This window comes from Gymnoscopelus microlampas (genome assembly GCF_963454915.1).
Source record: "Gymnoscopelus microlampas genome assembly, chromosome: 14".
Classification (NCBI taxonomy): domain Eukaryota; kingdom Metazoa; phylum Chordata; class Actinopteri; order Myctophiformes; family Myctophidae; genus Gymnoscopelus; species Gymnoscopelus microlampas.
In genome coordinates, this window is record NC_139951.1 from 18,741,718 (window position 1) to 18,762,584 (window position 20,867).

Here is a 20,867-nt window from a genome sequence, read left to right on the forward strand (position 1 = left end):
ATTTATTATCTTATGTTATTGTAAGCATGGTTTTCACTCTGCAGAGCATGCCACACCAACATTTTGCTACATTTACCTATATGAGTGAATAAACCCTCTTGAATCTCTGATATAGCTACAGAGGTATAAAACTGCATTTTTTTGTTTTATTTTAATTTAAATTAGTAATTTCATTTTGTTTTATTTTTCAGAGCTCTGTATTATGTCTTTAAAACGAACGTTATATTATTTTGTGCTACTGATGTCAATTATAATATCCAGGTCAATTCACACACAAAGGAGAGGAAAGTGGTTACAGCATTGTACCACCAGAGGGAGCTCCATTAATCACTTTCAACACAGATTTGCCACTCTAAAAGAGCACTAACAGGTGGCTGCAATTCAAAACTGGCCCCTGTAAAAGTCAAAGCCTGGAGGCACTGTATTTGGACATTGCAACAACCTCCAGCTGGGTTTTAAAATTGTTATATCGTTGTTACAGTAGGCCTATGTGACTTTTCAGACATAATTTGTTGTATGTTATGAATCAGAATCAACTTTATTGCCACATCACAGGTTTACAGGTGTAAAACAGTGGGTGAAATTCATTTTTGTGCAAGCTCAATCATTTTTGTTTTTTCCATAAGAGAAGGGGAAGAAGAAGAAGGAGGGGGCAAGGGGGAAGAGAGATCAATAAAAAACAAACAAATTATCTACATATTTACACATGGTACCGGATATGTCTGGGGTCCCGAGTTAGCCGAGTTAGTTGTCTCCCACTCCCTGTGGAGGGCTCCCCCAGCCTGTCGGCCGGTCTAAATAATCAAAAACATACGACCCTGAAATAATTGTTTGTAAATTCATAGACAAGCAGCTAGACAGTGTAGGGCTCCAGACTAGTATTTTTTAACTTTAGATACGATCATAAATTCATAAAGTGAATATTCAAAGTGAAACAAAAGTACAATAGATAGAATAAAACAAAAAAAATGAAATGATGTTATGCATCATATCAACTCACAAGGATGAGGCACAGTGTGAAAACGAAATACCTTCTGAAAGCATTTGGCACTGTATGGGTTCATAATGTGTATGGTTAATGCATAATAGATCCATATTTAAATATTTTCCAGCCATGTATGTGCCAAGACTCAATAAAATGATACACACCGTCTGTACAACACAAACAACGACCGAAGGAACCAGGTAGTGCACCGTTAGAACACATGAAAGGCAGATTCAAGGTGGCAGCTAATGATTTAAGTTTTTGATTCTTCTAAATGTGTCATTCTCGGGTCAGAATTAGTGGAAACCCATTAATTGAGTCTCCTTCCATCATCATGTGTGTAGTAAGGGTTGGTCTGACCACGGCTCTGTGCGTATGGATTAGACTGAGCCCGGTTCTGATCATATGGGTTGGTTTGTGCACGATTTGGAGCATATGGGTTGGTTTGGCCACCATTCTGAGCATATGGGTTGGTTTGTGGGCGGCTTGCAGCATACGGGTTGATTTGGCTGCCATTCCCAGGATATGGGTTGGTTTGTGCACGATATGGGCTCCTCATTTCGTCTGCGTCCTCATAGGTCCGCTATAATGCAAAAACAGCATTAACTTAATCACCTGTTAATTACTACGCATGAAATGACATGAAGCCACTGTTACCTTATATTGTTAAGGAATATATGACTATATAAAGTTAACGTTCATTTTGAAATTCAGGTTTTTGCTGCTTATTTGTTCCCCCCCCCCACTAATTGGGGAAAGTAGCCTATTGCTCCAACTAAACAATTATACTTAACGTTAGCACTGAACTGGTACAATTTCACCCATATGGATAATGACCTGTCCACCTCACTGATTGTATTTTAATGTATTTTATGGCCAGAAAAAAGACACATTCAGTGACATACACAGTAAAGATCTGAGTGTTGGACCCACAAAGGTCCACTAAGACCGTTACTGTGTATGAGAGAGGTTGGATTTGGTGCTGGACTCCCACGGCCAGCAGGGCAATATGTGGTTCACCATTATTATAAAACCCCTTGTGAGACGGTCAGAGAGAGAGTATGAAGTTAGCCAGTGAACGCACAAGTCATGGCAGTAGTGCACTATTAGTAATGTTAGAACCAGCACTATTTTATCCATGTCCTACCAGTATGTAATACTTATATTAACAAAGGAGAGCGCCAGGAGACGACGTCACAAGCCAAAATAAACTGCAGTGCATACTGTATGACGGGAAGGCTGAAAAAGTCTTGTCCACAAGATTTTTTAAAACTGCATAAAAAAATGATCAGAAAAGTCAGTTACCGGGAAACAAAAACATGTTTGCGTGTGGACAACCCATAGAGACAACCCCCCTCCAAACTAATAGTAAAGGCTATGTTTATATTTAAAATACCTGTGTATGTGCGGACAGGGCCTCAGAGTGACACACACACACACTCACCTAAGAGCACAGGCCCTCACACACCAAACCAACACACACTCACCATGTTGTCGCCCACGGGGACAAGGTTTTGCCTGCTGTTGCTTGGGGTCATCTCCAGGTTGGTGCCTCGATCCCAGCCATTGTTTGCAGAGGCCCGTGGGATCCTGGGCACTGCACCTGCTGGTGCCTTGACGGCATTGACAATGGGTTCTTTGGCACCCTTCTTCAACTCTGAGGTGCTCGTGCTCTCATAGACATTCTTAACACCAGTATCCACGCTCTTCTGGGATGTCTTCTTTGAGGGTCTAAGTGAGTGTTACAGTGTTAGAGATTTATATCACACTCAGTTCTCCAGACGAGCCACACATTGAGCTGATAGACAAACAGAAAGTTGAACAAATATCCATATTCTCCTCCATTTTGCAAAAATGCCTGTGGAAAACGCCCAAACTTTAAAATGTAGTTTTAATAAAAGATTTAGAGCTGTTCTTTGAAAATTAAATTGGCTTTAATGTTACACAAAGGGGAATGTCACCCATAATTAATGTGAATCCTATCGTATCGGACTATGTCAAACTAGAAAATTTGTCACCAGCAAGTAAACCTCATTGAAACGTGTTGTTTTTCCAACGCAAGTTCTCTACACAGGACGCATTGGGAAGTGTGTGTACATGTAAATGTTCTCCTTACAATACATTCATATTAGATATGGGCAAAGTTCCCATTTAACCATGATGTTGTAGATTACAGACTGTAATCGATGCATTTTGCCAATTGCACGTCAATGACAACAATAAGGGTTTATGACAGCTTCAGAGTGAGTTTTCTTTTGAAAGAAATTTAGCATCTTAAAATGCAAGATGCTAAATACGAGAAAGATACTCAGAGAAACTCAAAAATGCACAGGCAGTGCGGACTGATTAGACGACTGAGTTAGTGTTTGAATGAGTGTGAAACTCACTTGTGTGCCACTATAGGCAGAATGATGAACATTATGAGCAGCAGTCCCCCAAGGACAGAGCCAACAATCACCAGTGCCAGTAACCAATCTAAAACATTCAGTTAACGGGGCAGCACATAAACACAGATAGAGAAAGGTGACTGTTAGTTCACTTGTACATTTGTTATACTTTACAAATGTAAATGCATCTGTAATCCATGCTTTCATATTCACAGCCTGCTGTAGCATGTCAAATTGACCATATACAGCACACACAGTATAACGCACGCACGCACACACACACCTTTGTTGTTGACCAAAAATCTACAGACAGATAAACAGACACCCAGAAACATTGCTACTTGAGGACAGATCATATTACAGATCACATAGAAGATGCACCAGACAACATATAGTAAGTGGAAGGATTGCCCAACAGAACTGTAACCCAGGAGTCAATAAAATAATCACACAGTATGCACTCACATTCTTCGCAGTTGAAACCAGAAAACCCAAATCCACAACTGAAACACAAGGGGGGGTAATTTTACACAAATATAAATCATGCAATTACATATGATAATAACATCTCTCTATACTGTATTTACAGAATATTAAATCTGGCTCCACATAAACAGCGCTGTATAGACAGTGTACGTAAAGAGTATAATTCTAATATGGGTGAAAGCAAATCTAACATAGGAGATATTTATTAATGTTATGCACTTACGCAACACACACGCCTCCGTCAGATGTTTCACCACTGGGACAAGCTGCCAAAGGAAGAAAAAGAGCATTTGTGTCTCATTTGCAAGGAAGCTTCCTATCACCTGGCACCTATATAGGAATGTTGCTTGTTAGGTCTTTGTCCTATTTTGTCCAAAAGGTTAGATGAGACAACCTGTACTGTAGAAAATAGTGTCATGTGACTAATGCAACATTTCATGAAAAATATGTAAAAGCCTCTTGCGCAACAGATGAACTGAGGGGGGTTTTCTTTTCTTTTTTGTAATTTTATACTACACAAGAGGTTTGCACACTGGCTCCAGCTCCAAAGCTCTGAATAAAGAATACCGTTGGAGCTTGTGCGTTGTGCAGACTCAGATTTATTTTATTACCCGTGGTCCTATACTGATCAGGTAAAGTGAAAACTCCTCTATCAGACTAGGTACAGCAGCTAGTATACAGTAATATGTCAAGATTCAAGAGGATTTATTGGTCACATGCTCATACAATGTGCTGTGAAATGTTGATGTGACACACTCCACCAGTCTGTGCTAACAATGTCCAACCTCTAGAATAAAAAAAAAAGTATTATACAAGTAGGTCATTAATACAACTAGGTAATAAAGGTTATATAACATGTATTTTATATAATTTAGAAATTCTAATAAGCAGTAATAACGAAATAATGTACAGTGAGGCGGTCATTACTGGACATGACACAAACCCAGCAAAAGTAGTTGATATAGCATCACAATAATTTTAACCACTTTAACCATATTTTATGGTTCAACTATTCAAAAAAAGTACATGTACAAGTACAAATCTGCAAAAAAAAGTATTATCGTGAAAATCTGTGCTAATCTTTGAATATATATATATTTTAAAGCAAGCATTTTCTTACTCAAAATCTTTGCTTCTGGTGGTCCCTGGAAATAAATATTTTGAGATGGGGGTCCACGGCCAAATACATATAATTTTGGAAAAGGTTATTATGAAAAGGTTTGAGAACCACTGATATAGCAATATAAGTTTTTCAGAAAACTGTTTTAGAAGATATTTTGTAGAATCGGCCTCAGGTCTTAATGGGCTAAACTTTAGCAACCATAGAACAGGCAGACAAATATGAAGACTCACCATGACACACACTGTCACTGTAGTTAGTCTTAGTGTAACCATCTATACAATGGCAGGAGAAAATGCCATCTTTCGATTCACACGTCGTAGATTGAAGATCACAAGGAGAGAGGGTCTCGGAACACAGCTCTTTGGCTGTAAATAAAAGGAACCAGAAGAGGGCGATATCAGTAAATGTTCTCTAACATGGATAACAAAAGCAGAGGTCCTATTTCCACTTTGAAGTACAACTCATTAATCAGTTTTTAAGTTACTTAGCCTACTGAGGCTTTTGGTCAGGGTCAGATTATATATGTTGACAGTGGTTAATCATTTTCAAAGAGACTGAAACACTTCGCATATTTTATCTGAATGAACTTCAGGTAATGATTCATGTTTTTCTAAATACTTCTCGTAATTAAATGAGATGCTCATCTCAGTTTTAGGCGCTCAAAGAAATCTGTCAAATTAGTGTATGCAACTTACCTTCATATACTGCCTTCCCCAACACACCCGATTCAATGGTTTTAGTAATCAAGTCGTTAGCTTCGTCCTCTGTGATCGTTGAAGTGATTTCAAAGATGTTATCCACAGTTGCAATAACACCACCTGTAGTCCTTTGTAACCAAAAGGCACGGCTGTCCGCAGGGCCTGGGGCAGGGCTATGATATAAAATTATTATTATTGACCGTTATTCTCCAGTAATGATTAAGTGTGTAGCACTTCATCAAAAGACCTATTGAATCGTGTTCAGGATCACAGGATTAGAGCTACACTGCAAACTGACAGAGAGGAAGATCCATCCACCTGCATGCACAACTGCTGTACATATATCATACACTTGAAATCTAATTCAAAATATTAACTGTGGCACAAGAGTGATTCATTCTACATTAAACTGTGCCTATAATAAGTAGCGTAAATGGCAGCATGTAGGCTAGGTAAACAATATGGGATAGAAAGAAATATGAATCCTTGTAATCAACCTACCTGAGTTGCAGAACAACAGAGTTAATGTATCCTTTAGTTGTATTCATCAACCCTGGAGAAATCTATCATTTGAAAGAAAAATAAGTTTAGCCAAGCAATAATCAGTTAATAATCAGTTCATTTTAATTATCATATTATTTCACAATGTTCAAACCAATGTAAACTAATAGTACTGTACATACACCACAGATGTCCTTCTATATAAACTGCCTTATAAAGGATATGAATGAACTATGACCTTTACAAATAGTTTCCCTATGTTCAGATGATTTGGTACAATCACTACAATGAAAATTGATTTGTTCTCTGCTTAACAATACAATACATGGTCGGAGAGGCCTATTGTCGGCATCGGCCAAGACAGCCATACTGTAATCTCTACAATGTATGATTTGAATAATTCAATATTTGTAATTAGGTCTTCTAGTGTTCATTGTGAGCACAATGAGTTTGGCAAATCGTCTTGTCCGTTTAACACGTGGAATGCCCTTCAACACATTCTAAAGTTTGTTTCAATGACATTGTTTGCAAAATTAAATAAATGTTGTATCTGTTTGTAATCGTTTCTCATCTTAGTATTTCATTTCTATATATTTTAGCATCTAGTAATTTGTATAAGTTATTGTTTTTATACGGTATGTCTTCCTGTCTGTTTGTCTCATTGGTTGCTGGCTGATGTTGTTTGCTAAACATTTTGACTATTTAATGGCTCATGAAAAAGAATAGAACATGCACACTCGCATGCTCCAACGGTGTGGGTATGGGTTCTATTCTGTTTCATGATCCCACCCTAACCCTGCACTCCGACATGTGTGTATTCTTTCAGCTTTTTATGACTATTGAATGGCTGAAATAACCAATAATGACTTCAATTAATAATTCAATATTATAATATTTAATATTAAATAAGTAATACATCATTCATTGACCAGTTAAGGCTACAGCCTGGGATTTATTTTAATGAATAAAACCTTATTTTAACCAATGTGTATGGTAGATGATAGATGCACCACCACAGTAGTTCAGACATCTGACCAATGACCTTAACTCAATTTCTGCCAATCACGCATAAATGCGATCTATTAAATAGTGCACTTGGCCGCCAAGATCGCATAAATGCATTCTATTGAAAAAACTGAAAAAAATAAAACTTTTTTTTCTTCTTCTTTTTTTTTCAATTTGACCCAAAGGAGATATGATTTTTCGAAGATCTGGACTCCTATCCACTTCCTTGTTAACTGAAAACTTAAAAATTCTGTATCTCGGCTCCTGAGTACTTTTTTAATTTCAATGAAAAATCTCTGGCAGACAACAGCAAAAAATCTGAAATAATTAGGGCAGGCTAAGTTAAAGTCATAATGTGTACACTTTTTGATTAAACCAAAGTTATTTTTTATATCTTTCACTGGTATATTTTTCACAATAACCATTCCACATACAGTACATGTGTTTTTTGACAACTTCTCTTAACAGTATTAAACATTATTTTTATTCGAGAGTGACAACACTTGGGGCAAAATGACGTAGGCACCGGAAATGTATTGGAAATATACTTAATTATGTATTTTACAGTTAATAAATACAATTTCTGACAATGTGTTGTTGCTTTCCAAAATATCCTCAGGCGCTAGTACCCTGCAGCATTCCTTTTTCAGAGTTCCTTCCGTACAGACAAACGCTGCAAATACAACAGAGCTACAAGGGGTGCTGCTAAAACAGACCACTAAAATGTATGTTACACAGTATGACTTTAATGAATGTTACCAAGATAGCATGTTTTTTAGACAGATACTAGATTGATGTTTACCTGGTATTCTAGTTTATTTATGAAGCAATAATTGTTTTCTTTGCACTCTGACTATTTACCCTGTCATTTATTGAGCAGGGTTCATGCGATTTACTGATTTCACACTTAGTATCAACCACAAGTATCTGTGGATAAGAGTCTAAAATGCTAAATGCCTGAATTGTAATTTGATTGTAAATTGTACCTCTCTATAGGAGTAGATGACAGACATAAAACATACAGATTGTACCATTAATGAATGAATACATTTGTTCTTTCATAGTTCATACATCATATAAATCTAGCAGCAGCAAAGATGGTACTACATCCACATGACACAGAGGGCAAATTTGACAACTTACCGCTTCAATAATCTCATGAGTTTTGTTTAAGTACTCTTCAGATTTCTTATTTCCATACTCAAGTAAATAGGGATGATCTGAGAGGGTAATAACTCCAGGGAAAACCTTGGCTGAAAGATGAAAATATGAAGTATTAAAAAAAGCACGCCACAAACTTAGATTTTCCTACCACTGAGATATTTTTCTTGAATTGAAGTTATAAAGACACTGGCAAAATGTTATGGAACAAACATTGCGCTTGTCAGTTTAGAGAAGCACTCAGGGCCTTGTTCTACCTTTAAAATAAAACTCTATACGTCCCATTAGGGGAGACTTCGTACAAACCTGTTGGATTTTTCACGTTATATTTCGTTCTCCCCTCTCTCACACACTCTAGTAAGGTCTTAGACAGTTCTCTCGCATAGCTCAGTCCACCTAAATCTTAGTTTGCTTTACTGTAATTCTAGCACTCCATTTTTATTTTGCAGATGAAATAGTGACATTTTTCTTCATTAATCATAATCACTACGTTCACTCAACACCATCCTACTCATTATACATAATTCATGCAGCAGATCTAAGAAGCAACTCTGGCAACTATTTTATTATTCTTCATTGTACAACGGTGTACAAAAAGAGGGAAAACAGCCCATCTGCAAGCTCACAACGTGTCGCATGTGAGCTTGTAGATGTGTTATTTTCACTATTTATTTATTTTTATATTCGTTCTTTAATCGTAATTGAGGCAAAAGTTTGAATTAATCTTGATATTGATATGAAGTCATATTGCCCAGTCCTGTGTGGCAGTCTAAATGTTTTACATAAAAACACATTTAAGTATATTTTTATGCCAATACATTTTGTGCTTTTACTCAAGTAAGATTTTGAATACAGGACCTTTACTTCGCAAATATTATACTTTTTACTCGACTAAAAAAAATCAGAAAATGTTGTTATAAGTTTCTTTGTAGATTTTGATTAGTATTGCAAAACATACATTAAAGAATTAAGCCCTATTTTATACTTTGTCTTTTCGTTCCAATTTCACGAAGGAAACTTGTGAAATTCTGCGTAATGACTACTTTCATTTAACAGCGTATTTCTACATTCAATTAAATTATATTTTATTATAGTGCCAAATGACAAGTTGTCTCAAGACACTTAACATATAGAGCAGAGACTCGACATTGTCCCACCCTGAGCAAGCAATTGTCAAACAAATTGTGATATTGCTACAGTACTTCTACTTAGGGTAGGGTAAGTGATATATTTTGGTTAAAACAAAATGTTTTTTTGTTAAAAGGTTAGAGCACTATATTATATTCTAATAGTAATCATTGCTATAGAGTGTTTGTTCAGTAACAGGAGTCTCCCTGTTTCTCCAGCTCTTTAATAAACAGAAAATACATTTTCAGGTACAGTAGGTGACAAAATGTTAGCCAATTAGGGGAGAGTACCCATTTATCAGCTTCATTTTTTATAGTGTTCCAGTTCCAATTGTGTCTGCAACTTTTTTTTTGTGCCATCACTTCCAATTTCACTCGTTTAATCTGTATCCCTGACTGAGTTCTCTATCCTGGATCAAATTGGTATCCCGACCTGAAAATGCATTTTCTGTTTAATAAAGAGCTGGAGAGACATGGAGACTCCTGTTACTGAACAAACACTCTATAGCAATGAGTACTATCAGAATATAGAGCTCTTTAACACTTATTTTAACCAAAGAAAATCACTTACCTTAACTTTAAGGACATTTTAGTAGTGCTGTCGGGCAGGAACCTCTTATCTCCATATTTTAACGTATGTCTTTTTCGTGAATTAATGCTCTTCTTCATCATATAAGAGTGTCGCACAAAAGCAGTGAAAATAGCAGATCTACAAGCTCACAACGTGATGCGAGGTGTTGTGAGCTATTAGATGTAGATTTTCACAATTTTAAAATGTTTTTAGAATAATAATAAAAAACGAACAGTTTTGGACATACAAGGTTTCCGTCCCGACAGCAACTATATGATAGATAGACACTCACCAATCAGACAGCTAAGCTGGACTTCGTCGTAGTAGCGGCCAGGCAAACACACGCAGAAGTAGGTGTCATTTGCACGAGCTTCACAAGTGCTCCCTTTGCCACATGGGTTTGGAGAACAAGGATCTTTGAATTCAAAAGACAAACAGAAGCATAGATGCATGAGCAGCAATCACAGCACTGTGTTTCGAAATGAAGTGTGTAATAGTAGCAAATAATAAACTACCAGAGTTGGGAGCTGTCGGTTTTGTTGCATTCAAAGTGGTGTGTGTGACTAGACAAGGGTCTCTAATCTGGGTGAACATTTTCTAAAACAGGCTTTCGAAGAAAAACAATCAGAACATTTCTTTTTTTTTAAACAATTCCACAATTTAAGAAATGTTCAAATAGCAGATCTATAAGCTCACAACGTGCCGCATCACAACGCCTTGTGAGCTTATAAATCAACAATTTTAGCAATCCATCGTACAAGGAACTATATACTGTAGTTCTTAGCTGCATCTGGTCTGTCCAATGTGATTGTGATGTCCATGTCAGATAAAGAAACATACATACAAAGAGATTTATAGAATTGGATATAGTTCTATGTTGATACAGGGTCATACAGAGCTGTGGTTCACAATACAACAGCCATGTTAGCCCAGTGCAGAATATCCACATCGACAGGCTGCGTCACCAGGTCATGGGACCATTAAGGATCATAAAAGTTGCTTAATGTTTAAGTTTTGTACGCAACTCAGGGTCATTACCAGTAAACTGAGACCATATAAAAGAATATGCCATGGGTGTGTTCACTTGATAACAGATTGTGAATTGCTATACCCAATATTTAGAAAAATACATGGTTTGTTTTTTATCACGGTAAAATAAACTTTTAACCACTTCAGGCCTCTCTGACATAGTAAACTGGACCCGAGTTGGCTTAGTACTTGGACTGCTTTTTTTCAGTCTACACCAAATCTCTTCATCAAAAATAGCCTATCTACAAGCTTAAGCATAAGCAATTAGAGCACTGGCATTTCATTTGAACTGAATTGTCCTCTGGTGTAAAACGTAAAAAAGGGCTGTAGAATGTGGACAGGTCTTCATATCAGCACTTCAAATACAACTTGAGATAAACTGTCACAGGAGGCAGAGGTGGGTAGAGTAGCAAAAAACTCTACTCAAGTACAAGTATTGTTACTTTAGAATTATATGAGTCAAGTAGAAGTAAAAAGTACTCATCCAAATAATTACTTGATTAAGAGTAAGAAAGTATTTAGTGAAAGAATCTATGCAAGTACTGAGTAACTTCTGAGTAATTGTTTGAGTAATTGGAAGCACCAGTGCTAGTTGCATATATTCCTCCAGTAAAATCAACCACTAGATGACGGTCTGTTTGATAATTGGTAGTGCGATGGCCGTTCGGAAAGCATGGCCCTTCAGTCATGCAATAGATGTTATACCCACTGTCAGAGTACTTGGTATTATGTCTATGACGTCATATTGATGACATCAGGGATCTCCATACTGTAGTGTATATTGGCAGTCACGCAGACAGACATAATATCTTTGGAGAACCACTTATGCGGCCAATTTCCCACAGGGCACTGCACTCCCTTGGGTCCTCGTGATACACACCAAGTTTGAAGTTGATTGGTTGAACGGTTCTCGAGATACGCAAAGGACAGATATGCACAGTCACATCAGGGTAGTCTGACTGAAAGGCAATTAACAGACCACTTCACCCATTTTCCACCCATCTTCATATATTTGGTCCTCACTAAGGCTAATTATAAGATGACGCCATTTCCATCTACTCGTTCTGCGTCTCAGAGGCGCGAACGGCCTTTTTGCATGTAGTTTAAGCGCAAGGGGGCGCGCGCGGGTGGGGAGAGAGTCAGCGCGCTGAAGTCAAGGCACAGAATACTGCGTTGTTGACAGACAACGGATGCACGCAAAAATAAAACCTGGTGAAACAGTTGCGTGCATTAGCGCAAGATGAGGATAAATGAAACATTCAGTCTAAATGTCCAGTAATTCGCAACTACTACCACTACTTTTTTATTTGAAACTTTAAATTTCTCTAAATATTATAAACTCTCAGGACAGCGTAGGCTAATACAAATATAATTTATGAAAAGGCTACTATAGGCTACAGTGAAGTCGGACTGAATGACTGAAACGTTTTTTCTTTTTTAACTCTCTTGGTGATTATCTGGCACAGTGGCACTGTAGTTGTGAATTATTAGCAAACTGGACATTTAGACTGAATGTTTCCTTTATCCTCATTAGGGTTGTCCGATATTGGCTTTTTTACCGATAACCGATATACCGATATTGTCCAACTCTTAATTACCGATACCGATATCAACCGATACCGATATATGCGGGGATTATTGTGATTAGGGTAAGCTCAAATTTCATATCACACACACCATATACAGTAAGAACTCCTGTAACTTATTTATAAAGCAAAAAAAAAAAAAAAAAAAAAAAAAAAAAAAAAAAAAAATTCAAAAACCGATACCGATATTTTCCCGATATCAATTTTTATGCTAATATCGGCCGATAATATCGGGAGGCCGATAATATCGGACATCCCTAATCCTCATCTTGCGCTAATGCACGACTTCACTGTAGCCTATAGTAGCCTTTTCATAAATTATATTTGTATTACGCTGTCCTGAGAGTTTATAATATTTAGAGAAATTTAAAGTTTCAAATAAAAAAGTAGTGGTAGTAGTTGCGAATTACTGGACATTTAGACTGAATGTTTCATTTATCCTCATCCTTGCGCTAATGCACGCAACTGTTTTGCCAGGTTTTATTTTTGTTGTTTCTCATAAGCGGTATCTCATGTGGAATGTATCCCAATGTAACCCCACATAATTATACTCAATAATAGTAAATGTAACACGTTACTACCCACTTTTGACAGGAGGCTCTGCTGTTGCAGCAGTTCCTGGGTCTGCTGTGGCTGGAGTTGCAGGGTCTGCTGTGGCTGGAGTTCCTGGGTCTGCTGTGGCTGGAGTTGCAGGGTCTGCTGTGGCTGGAGTTGCAGGGTCTGCTGTGGCTGGAGTTGCAGGGTCTGCTGTGGCTGGAGTTGCCGGGTCTGCTGTGGCTGGAGTTGTCGGGTCTGCTGTGGCTGGAGTTGCAGGGTCTGCTGTGGCTGGAGTTGCAGGGTCTGCTGTGGCTGGAGTTGCAGGGTCTGCTGTGGCTGGAGTTGCCGGGTCTGCTGTGGCTGGAGTTGCCGGGTCTGCTGTGGCTGGAGTTGTCGGGTCTGCTGTGGCTGGAGTTGTCGGGTCTGCTGTGGCTGGGTCTGCTGTGGCTGGGTCTGCTGTGGCTGGAGTTGGTGGGTCTGCTGTGGCTGGGTCTGCTGTGGCTGGGTCTGCTGTGGCTGGAAATGCGGAAAATAAACCTGATTGGTCAGCTGCTGTATGTTTCCTAGTGGTTATCAAGCTGAATAATAAACTCAAACCAAACTAAAACCATAGCAGTACTATGACCATGTGGTATGTGGTAAACCTGAACATTTTTGTCGACGTTAGCTGTATCGCTTCAAGCCGTTTGTTGTAGGAACATTAGTGAACCTTGACCACGCACCAACCACTGGGACAGAAGCGCCGCGGGTTGACCAATGGGTAAAATGCATTCTACTATGCTGCCACCAAAACGTGGAATGACCTACTGAAAGATCTGAAGGTTCTCGACTCCCGACCCAAACTCAAAACTAACCTAAAAGAATTCCTGTCGTGAACATAGTTAACGCCTTGAACACACTTAGAATTCTCAGACCCCTGTCCCCTCCCCTCATTTCTCTGTAAATATATCTTGATTCTACTGAGCTTAATTCCAATATGTTTTGTAGTATATTTGAATTGTATTGTCTGTATTACTATATATGTATTACTGATGAATTGAGTACAATGGTCCACAATGGGGCTTTTTGTGTTATCCTTTTAGCATAACCTTTGACTGTACTACCTGTACTGTTAATATGCGTATTAATAAAAGATTCAATCAATCAAAGATACAGATGTACACTGCTGGATGATCATCAGCTCAATGAAACCCTCTGCTAAACATGAAGGATTTCAGTTTCAGTGCAAGGAAGCTTCTTCACAGAAAATGCATAATCAACATTTTAACCACACGTGGGAGCCTGGGAGGCTATACATTCGACAGCCATTTATGCCTAAAACGCTATAAAAAGCATGACTTTGTTCACTGAAGCCTTCATCTGCGCCCCAAGGCTCACATGTAAAAGGTATCAGTAGTTAAATGGGCTTTCTGAAACTCATTTAGGTTGAATACGTGTAAAGCATTAACCCATGCTAGTTGATTTCAGCGCAACCTACATTTTTTCCTCAACTGCAATAGCCCTCTAATTGCAGGTGGGGAAAGCCCAGGGTCAAAAGGTGAGGTCAAACAGTCTTCATCAACACGATGGACAAATATTTGTCTGTTGCTTGAGTGACCAGCTATAACCCCAGGATGGAATAGTAGATAATATAGTTCCTGTTTCTTTTAACAATGTAAGCTGTGACTGACACACACACACACACAGTGTGTGTGTGTGTGTGTGTGTGTGTGTGTGTGTGTGTGTGTGTGTGTGTGTGTGTGTGTGTGTGTGTGTGTGTGTGTGTGTGTGTGTGTGTGTGTGTGTGTGTGTGTGTGTGTGTGTGTGTGTGTGTGTGTGTGTGTGTGTGTGTGTGTGTGCGCGCGCGATACAAACACACACACAAATATACTGTATGCGGCCATGGAAAATATTTATCTCCAAATTAGTTCCCGTCAACAGCTTAAACATGTTTCTAAATCAATGCTCATGATATACAGTAATAACAGCAATAAACAAACTAACAGCTGCTTGTTGGACGACAGAGTGATGAGTGACCAAGAACACACAGCCTCCATTTTCTACTTAATTAATTCAGGGCATTCATTCTTTTCAAATAAGTGCATTTAAAAAAAAAAGGTCAACTATATTTAAGCTATCAACATCACTGCAGTGATACTCAAACTCAGGCCCGCGGGCCAGTTCCGACCTGCGGCACAATTTTGACTGGCCCGCAATCAATCAATCAAAAAATAATAATATCACTATGAATTGAGTGCAAAGGACCCCAATTGAAACAAGCCATAGGCCTTTTTTTTAATTTTTATCCTATTTAGTTGATCTCGTATTTGAACTGTACTTTCATGTGCTTTTTTCTAAACTTCTAAATAAAGTATTCAATCAATCAATCAAAAACATTTTTGTCGCATTCCTAAGACAATAATTTGATGACCGGCAGCGGTTCCGGTAGGAGATACAAAGAGTCTCCTCTGTGTCCCCTACCGGCATCATCAAATTATTGGTTTAGGAATGCAACAAAAACTAAAAAATATCTATGAATTTAAGTCTCCATCGGGACTAATTGATAGAATCTTTTTCTTTCTTTTTTCGGTGAACTACCCCTTTAATGTTGTCATTTCATCAACTGGCCCCTTGCCATTTTTGTAATGTGGCCCACAGGTTCAGCTATTTGAGTATCCATGAGCTAAGCTATCCTTAAAAGCATGGACTTCAATAGATCTGTGTCTCTCAACCTTTTGGGAGACCATTAACCATATTGATTTAGTTTGTTTTTCTGTTACAGCTTCTCTCCCACTTGCTGGAGTAGGCTGGCAGCCTAATAACCTAATATTCCAAAGGTGGACAAAGATGGTGTCAAATCAAGATTTCTATCTAAAGAGCGTAATGCCCCCAAATAAACGCTGCTTTATTGTTGGTTAAGTGTCCATGGCATATAGCAGGATAATCAACTCCCTTCACTCAAAAAGTATCTGGTTAATGTTGAAGCTGTGCTCATCTTCCACATCTGTAATATACAAATAATAAAACATTAACTATGCCTTCTGAGGGCCTATCTTTTTTTTATGTAGCCCAGTAAGAGAAGGAAAGACAGAGAGAAAAATGTCATCTGTCAAAACAGACATGATACTAATAAGATATAGGAAAGCCTCTTCACAAAGACTATAAGATTATAAGTCTCGATGCCTAATGAAATCACACGGACAAACCTCTATGTATAATTAGTTGTGTATTATAATGACCAAATAGCTAATGTAAAATTTCAAACAATTACGTACACAATGGTCATCAACTTATTTGCATTGAAGTCACAAGAAACATTTCAGTCCATCATTTGGACCAGTAAAATGTGATTGATTTAGGCCTAAACATAAGACTATGTAACTTACCTTGTCCAATGATGACCACAACAAGCCAGCAGAAAATAAGAAGTTTATGCACCATAGTCTTAGCCATAACAGAGCGTGGCAAACGTTGCCCCTTGAAGTCTGGAATGATTAGAAATCAGGTATCAACTAACGACAGTTTTAATCTTTAGCTCCACCTCAAGAAGGCGGCAACCGTTTACAAATGCACCCGTTTCATCCCTTTGGAGGGGGTCTATTTTAGTATCGTATACCTACCTATGGAAGTCCATTGTTTTCTTTCTTTAACCCACTGTTTCTCAACCACTGGTCCACGGACCACTAGTAGTCCATGGCATAATTAAAAAATGTTTTGAAATGTAAAAACTAAAAGTTTAGGTAATATTTCTACAACTTGTAGATTGGCTATTTTCAGTGCATGACACTGGCATGCAACTAAGCATACATCTGACTTTAAGGTAATTAATTACATTGTGTGTGTGTATGTGTGTGTGTATATATATATATATATATATATATATATATATATATATATATATATATATATATATATATATATATATATATAGGTTTTTCCTCACAATTGGAGGCTTCCAGCATACATGTAGAATATCTCAATGACATTAGATGTGTTGAAAAATATCTATATCTATTTTAAAATGGATACATCTTAAAGTCTTTCTCGTGGGAACATTGACAACTATATAATTGCGCTCAAAGTCTGTGTATTGAGTCTAGTATATTGAAGGTAGATGGTGTAACAGACTGACCTCACCTGCCATATAAAGTTTACCTCCCTAGTAACACATGAAAAGATAACAAAAATAAAGGTACAAACAACACCAGGGTAGGGTGGGGGAGGTGCTCTTGTTCCAAAGCTTAGAGTCTCACAAACACCATTTTATCTTTCCACCAGACTTTATGGTAGAGCTTTATCCGTAGAATACACCTAGCAAAACTTGGCATCAGATTGGTTGCTCTGATATTCACCGTCAAAGTCAACTTCGATTGTGAGGCAGAAAACCCAGAAAAATATTGTAATGCCAGTTTAATATCAGAAATTGAATTTGTTATTGAATTTGTTTTCAATATAAATGTTTTTTTGTTTGTGGTAAAACTCTTAAAGAATGTTCAAATTAAACCATGGCCCATGCATTATCAGTTATCAATAAAGACAGTAAACAACCAGCACGGTCATCACAGTGAGCATAGGCAAATTCTTAACCATTAACTTCATGAAATTAAAGCATTCTCTCTCTACTAGCCATCATTAACCACTTAGAAGAAGTCTTTCAATGGCGTAAGAGGTCATGATGAATCAACACCAGAAAAGAAGCTGAAAGTTGGACATAAACTGAAATGTCAAGTTGGAAATGTCTAATAGACCCTTTTCACAGAAGGAATTTTGACAGGCAAACACAACTGAAGGTAATAGCATTAATTGTGAGTGTGTTTAAGAAATTGTGATCAGTGTCGACATCAGCTATGGAGCCCATTAAGTTGTTTATTTTACCCAATAGCTTGTTATCCCAAAGAACAAAATATACGGGCAGAAAGAACAGATATTTTTTCTTAATTCATATCACACGTTATTTTTTATGTTCATTACAGCCAAAACACATGATAGCATTGACATGGAAAATTGTAAACAGACCAAGTAGCCTATTGGGAAATGGTTTACAAAATAACATTTCAATCACTTAAATAGTTACATAATATAGCCTAATGTAAGTGTTACTGTGTGCCAGGATGGACAGCCTAGCAACACATAAAGGATCCACCCATAATTAACATGATTACTTTCAGCTGTGCCTACCTGTAGAAATGTCTGCTGTGAAAAGGGTAAACTTCACCTCATGAGAAGTACACCATTACTCATTACCTGCCATTAAACATTATCTATCTCTAGGTTACCTTTGGTCGCATTGCAGGAGCATTAGCGTCATCATGAGCGTCATCAACGGGCAGAGGAAATCTGAAATGGCAATCACAAGAAGATATCTGAACTTCAAGTGAAGTAATCCAATCAGTGGATGTGCTAATGCGGTGGTTCTCAAAGTGGAGTACAGGGACCATCAGGGTTCCAGACAGACACTTACAGGCCTGTAACTCTGAGAGTGTACAAATGGAACCAAATGTACAACACTCTCAGAGCTTGGAGGCTAATTTAAAGCAATGAAGAATACACCAAAGAGGTTCATCCCATATCATTTAGTTTGATTCTACCTTCAATATTCAGTACATGGAAGAGTTCGAGAAAATGACAATGAATGACATTGGGCCAATGGGACATTCAAATGAAAATAAATAATGACACAAACATAGTTCCCAAACAGAGAAAGCTTGTACAATATACCTTACTGTACATACTTACTCCAACACTCTAAAGAGAAGGTTGTATTCAAGACTATTACTGGGTCGAGTTTAAATCCCATAATAGTGGTGGGGAGTGGGTGGGGTAATTATGACAGATTAACAACTGTGAAGAATGTCAATAGAGGAGAGGCCGACAGGTGTGATGATGAACACACACAGTAAACCGATCACCTCATTGTACAAATGGCACCTTTTATGGGTCCATTTGTACACTCAGAGTTACATTAACACTCAGGATTTTACAGTATACTACCACTTAACTGCCATCATGTCTTATAACAGTAACAAAGTCCAAAGCAGTGTTGTACATCAGGTACATGTCTTAGCTGCACCCAACACTCTCCAAATGTCCATGCAATCAGGTATTTTAATGGTTATTGCGATTAGAGTTGCAACACAGTTCACTTGTAGCGCTGTTTTTTATTCTTCTAAAATGTTAAGTTGCCAATACTTTTTCACCCCCCTTTTCTCTCCAATTTAGTCATTATGCCAATTAATCCCTCCCCGCACACATTTCTGTGTCACTGCTGTTGTATCCTACTGACTCACCTGCCAGTGAGGATCCCCCACCGGGAGGACGTAGGGCCTTCGTCCTACTCCTCCCGCCCAACACTCCCTGCTGACAGGTGCCACCCCAGCCCGTAGGAGTACGTGCAATGACCAATATCACCCGGCTTCCCTCCCCTGAACATGGGCCAATTGTGTACGCATAGACACCGACAAAGCCAGATGCAACCCCGGTGGATTCGAACCCACAACCTCCATGGTGGCGGCCTGGCGGGCTGCGCCACCCAATCGTGTAGCGCTGGTTTTGCCAACAGTAGGGCTGTCACCATCACCAATTTTAACTTGACAATTAATTGTCATCAATTGCGATTGAATATGTGTTTTTGGCTTTGAACATTAGAACACACAAATAAAAATCTGTTTGGATTTATGCTTCATAAACAAAAATTGGACATAGGTGTATGACAAGTAACTTCAATATACAAAGAAATTAACCAATGTGTTAAAATGATTTTTTTGAATATAGCCAATAGATAGGGTTAAATAGCCAATAGGGTTAAAGTTGTTAAACTGATTTCGATGCTATATTAGCAAATTTGCTGGCGGCCCCCCGTTACCCCCTCAAGGACCCCTGGGAGGGTTACCGGACCACACTTTGACTATGGGACTAAATGTGTCTCCTGGGACATAACATAAGAGTCCTAGTTGTTGCATTCGCCAGGCCTACATGCCAGGAGAACACTATGGTTCTGTGTGCGACCGTTTTTTGTTTTGTATTTTGCTAGATCAGTTCAGAGGACCCAAGACAAAATATTTCCTGGTATGACAAGATTTAGCAATCCCCTTGATGTAAAGGAGAGGAATGTCAAGGGAAACGAATGGAAAGGAAAATGATTTGCTTCACACTTAAACAACAGTAAATGCATCCATGTCCAAACCAACATAGGCTAATAGGTATCGATATTGTATGGGTTGAATTTCTATATAATGTATCAACTTAAGTTTAAACTGATGTGGTCTTTTTCATACGACGTCTAACTTTGTCAGTAATTATGTTTAAGCCTCTCATAAATGTGCCCTTTTTATAGCATTTCTGATCAACTGCAGAAGCCACACAGCACAGATAAGATAGCACGACCAAAGGTTTTAACCCTCAGACATCCCTTGGAATGTGATGCTTTGCCAAATTAGAGAGAGAGAGAGAGAGAGGGAGAGAGAAAGGGGGTCATTTGGAAAATGATACAAGGTTGCAGAACTATTTATAGAGCTACGATATCCATAAATTAGTAGCTTCGGGAACCAGCGGTTCCAGAGCCATGTGGCCCGGCCCCATAGGTCAGGAGTCTATCTCCTGTTTACATATGATGTGTACGAGTAAGTAAGTCATATTCATACAGTAACAGGATTGGTTGGTGAAAGAAAAATAAGTGTGTATGTGTGTACACAC

At 38.2% G+C, this 20,867-nt stretch overlaps 1 protein-coding gene across 1 annotated transcript; it reads right to left on the reverse strand.

Moving 5' to 3' along the window:
• Positions 1–613: 613 nt before the first annotated feature.
• LOC311060098 (uncharacterized protein) lies at positions 614–6,227 on the reverse strand (the record flags this gene model as incomplete). The annotated part of the gene is made up of 8 exons (XM_084078222.1): positions 614–1,568; positions 2,473–2,716; positions 3,373–3,460; positions 3,838–3,875; positions 4,082–4,124; positions 5,212–5,346; positions 5,677–5,852; positions 6,181–6,227. 8 exons carry the CDS (start codon positions 6,225–6,227, stop codon positions 1,296–1,298), a joined length of 1,044 nt encoding a protein of 347 aa, XP_083934348.1. The 3' UTR covers positions 614–1,295.
• Between the last annotated feature and the right edge of the window lie 14,640 nt (positions 6,228–20,867).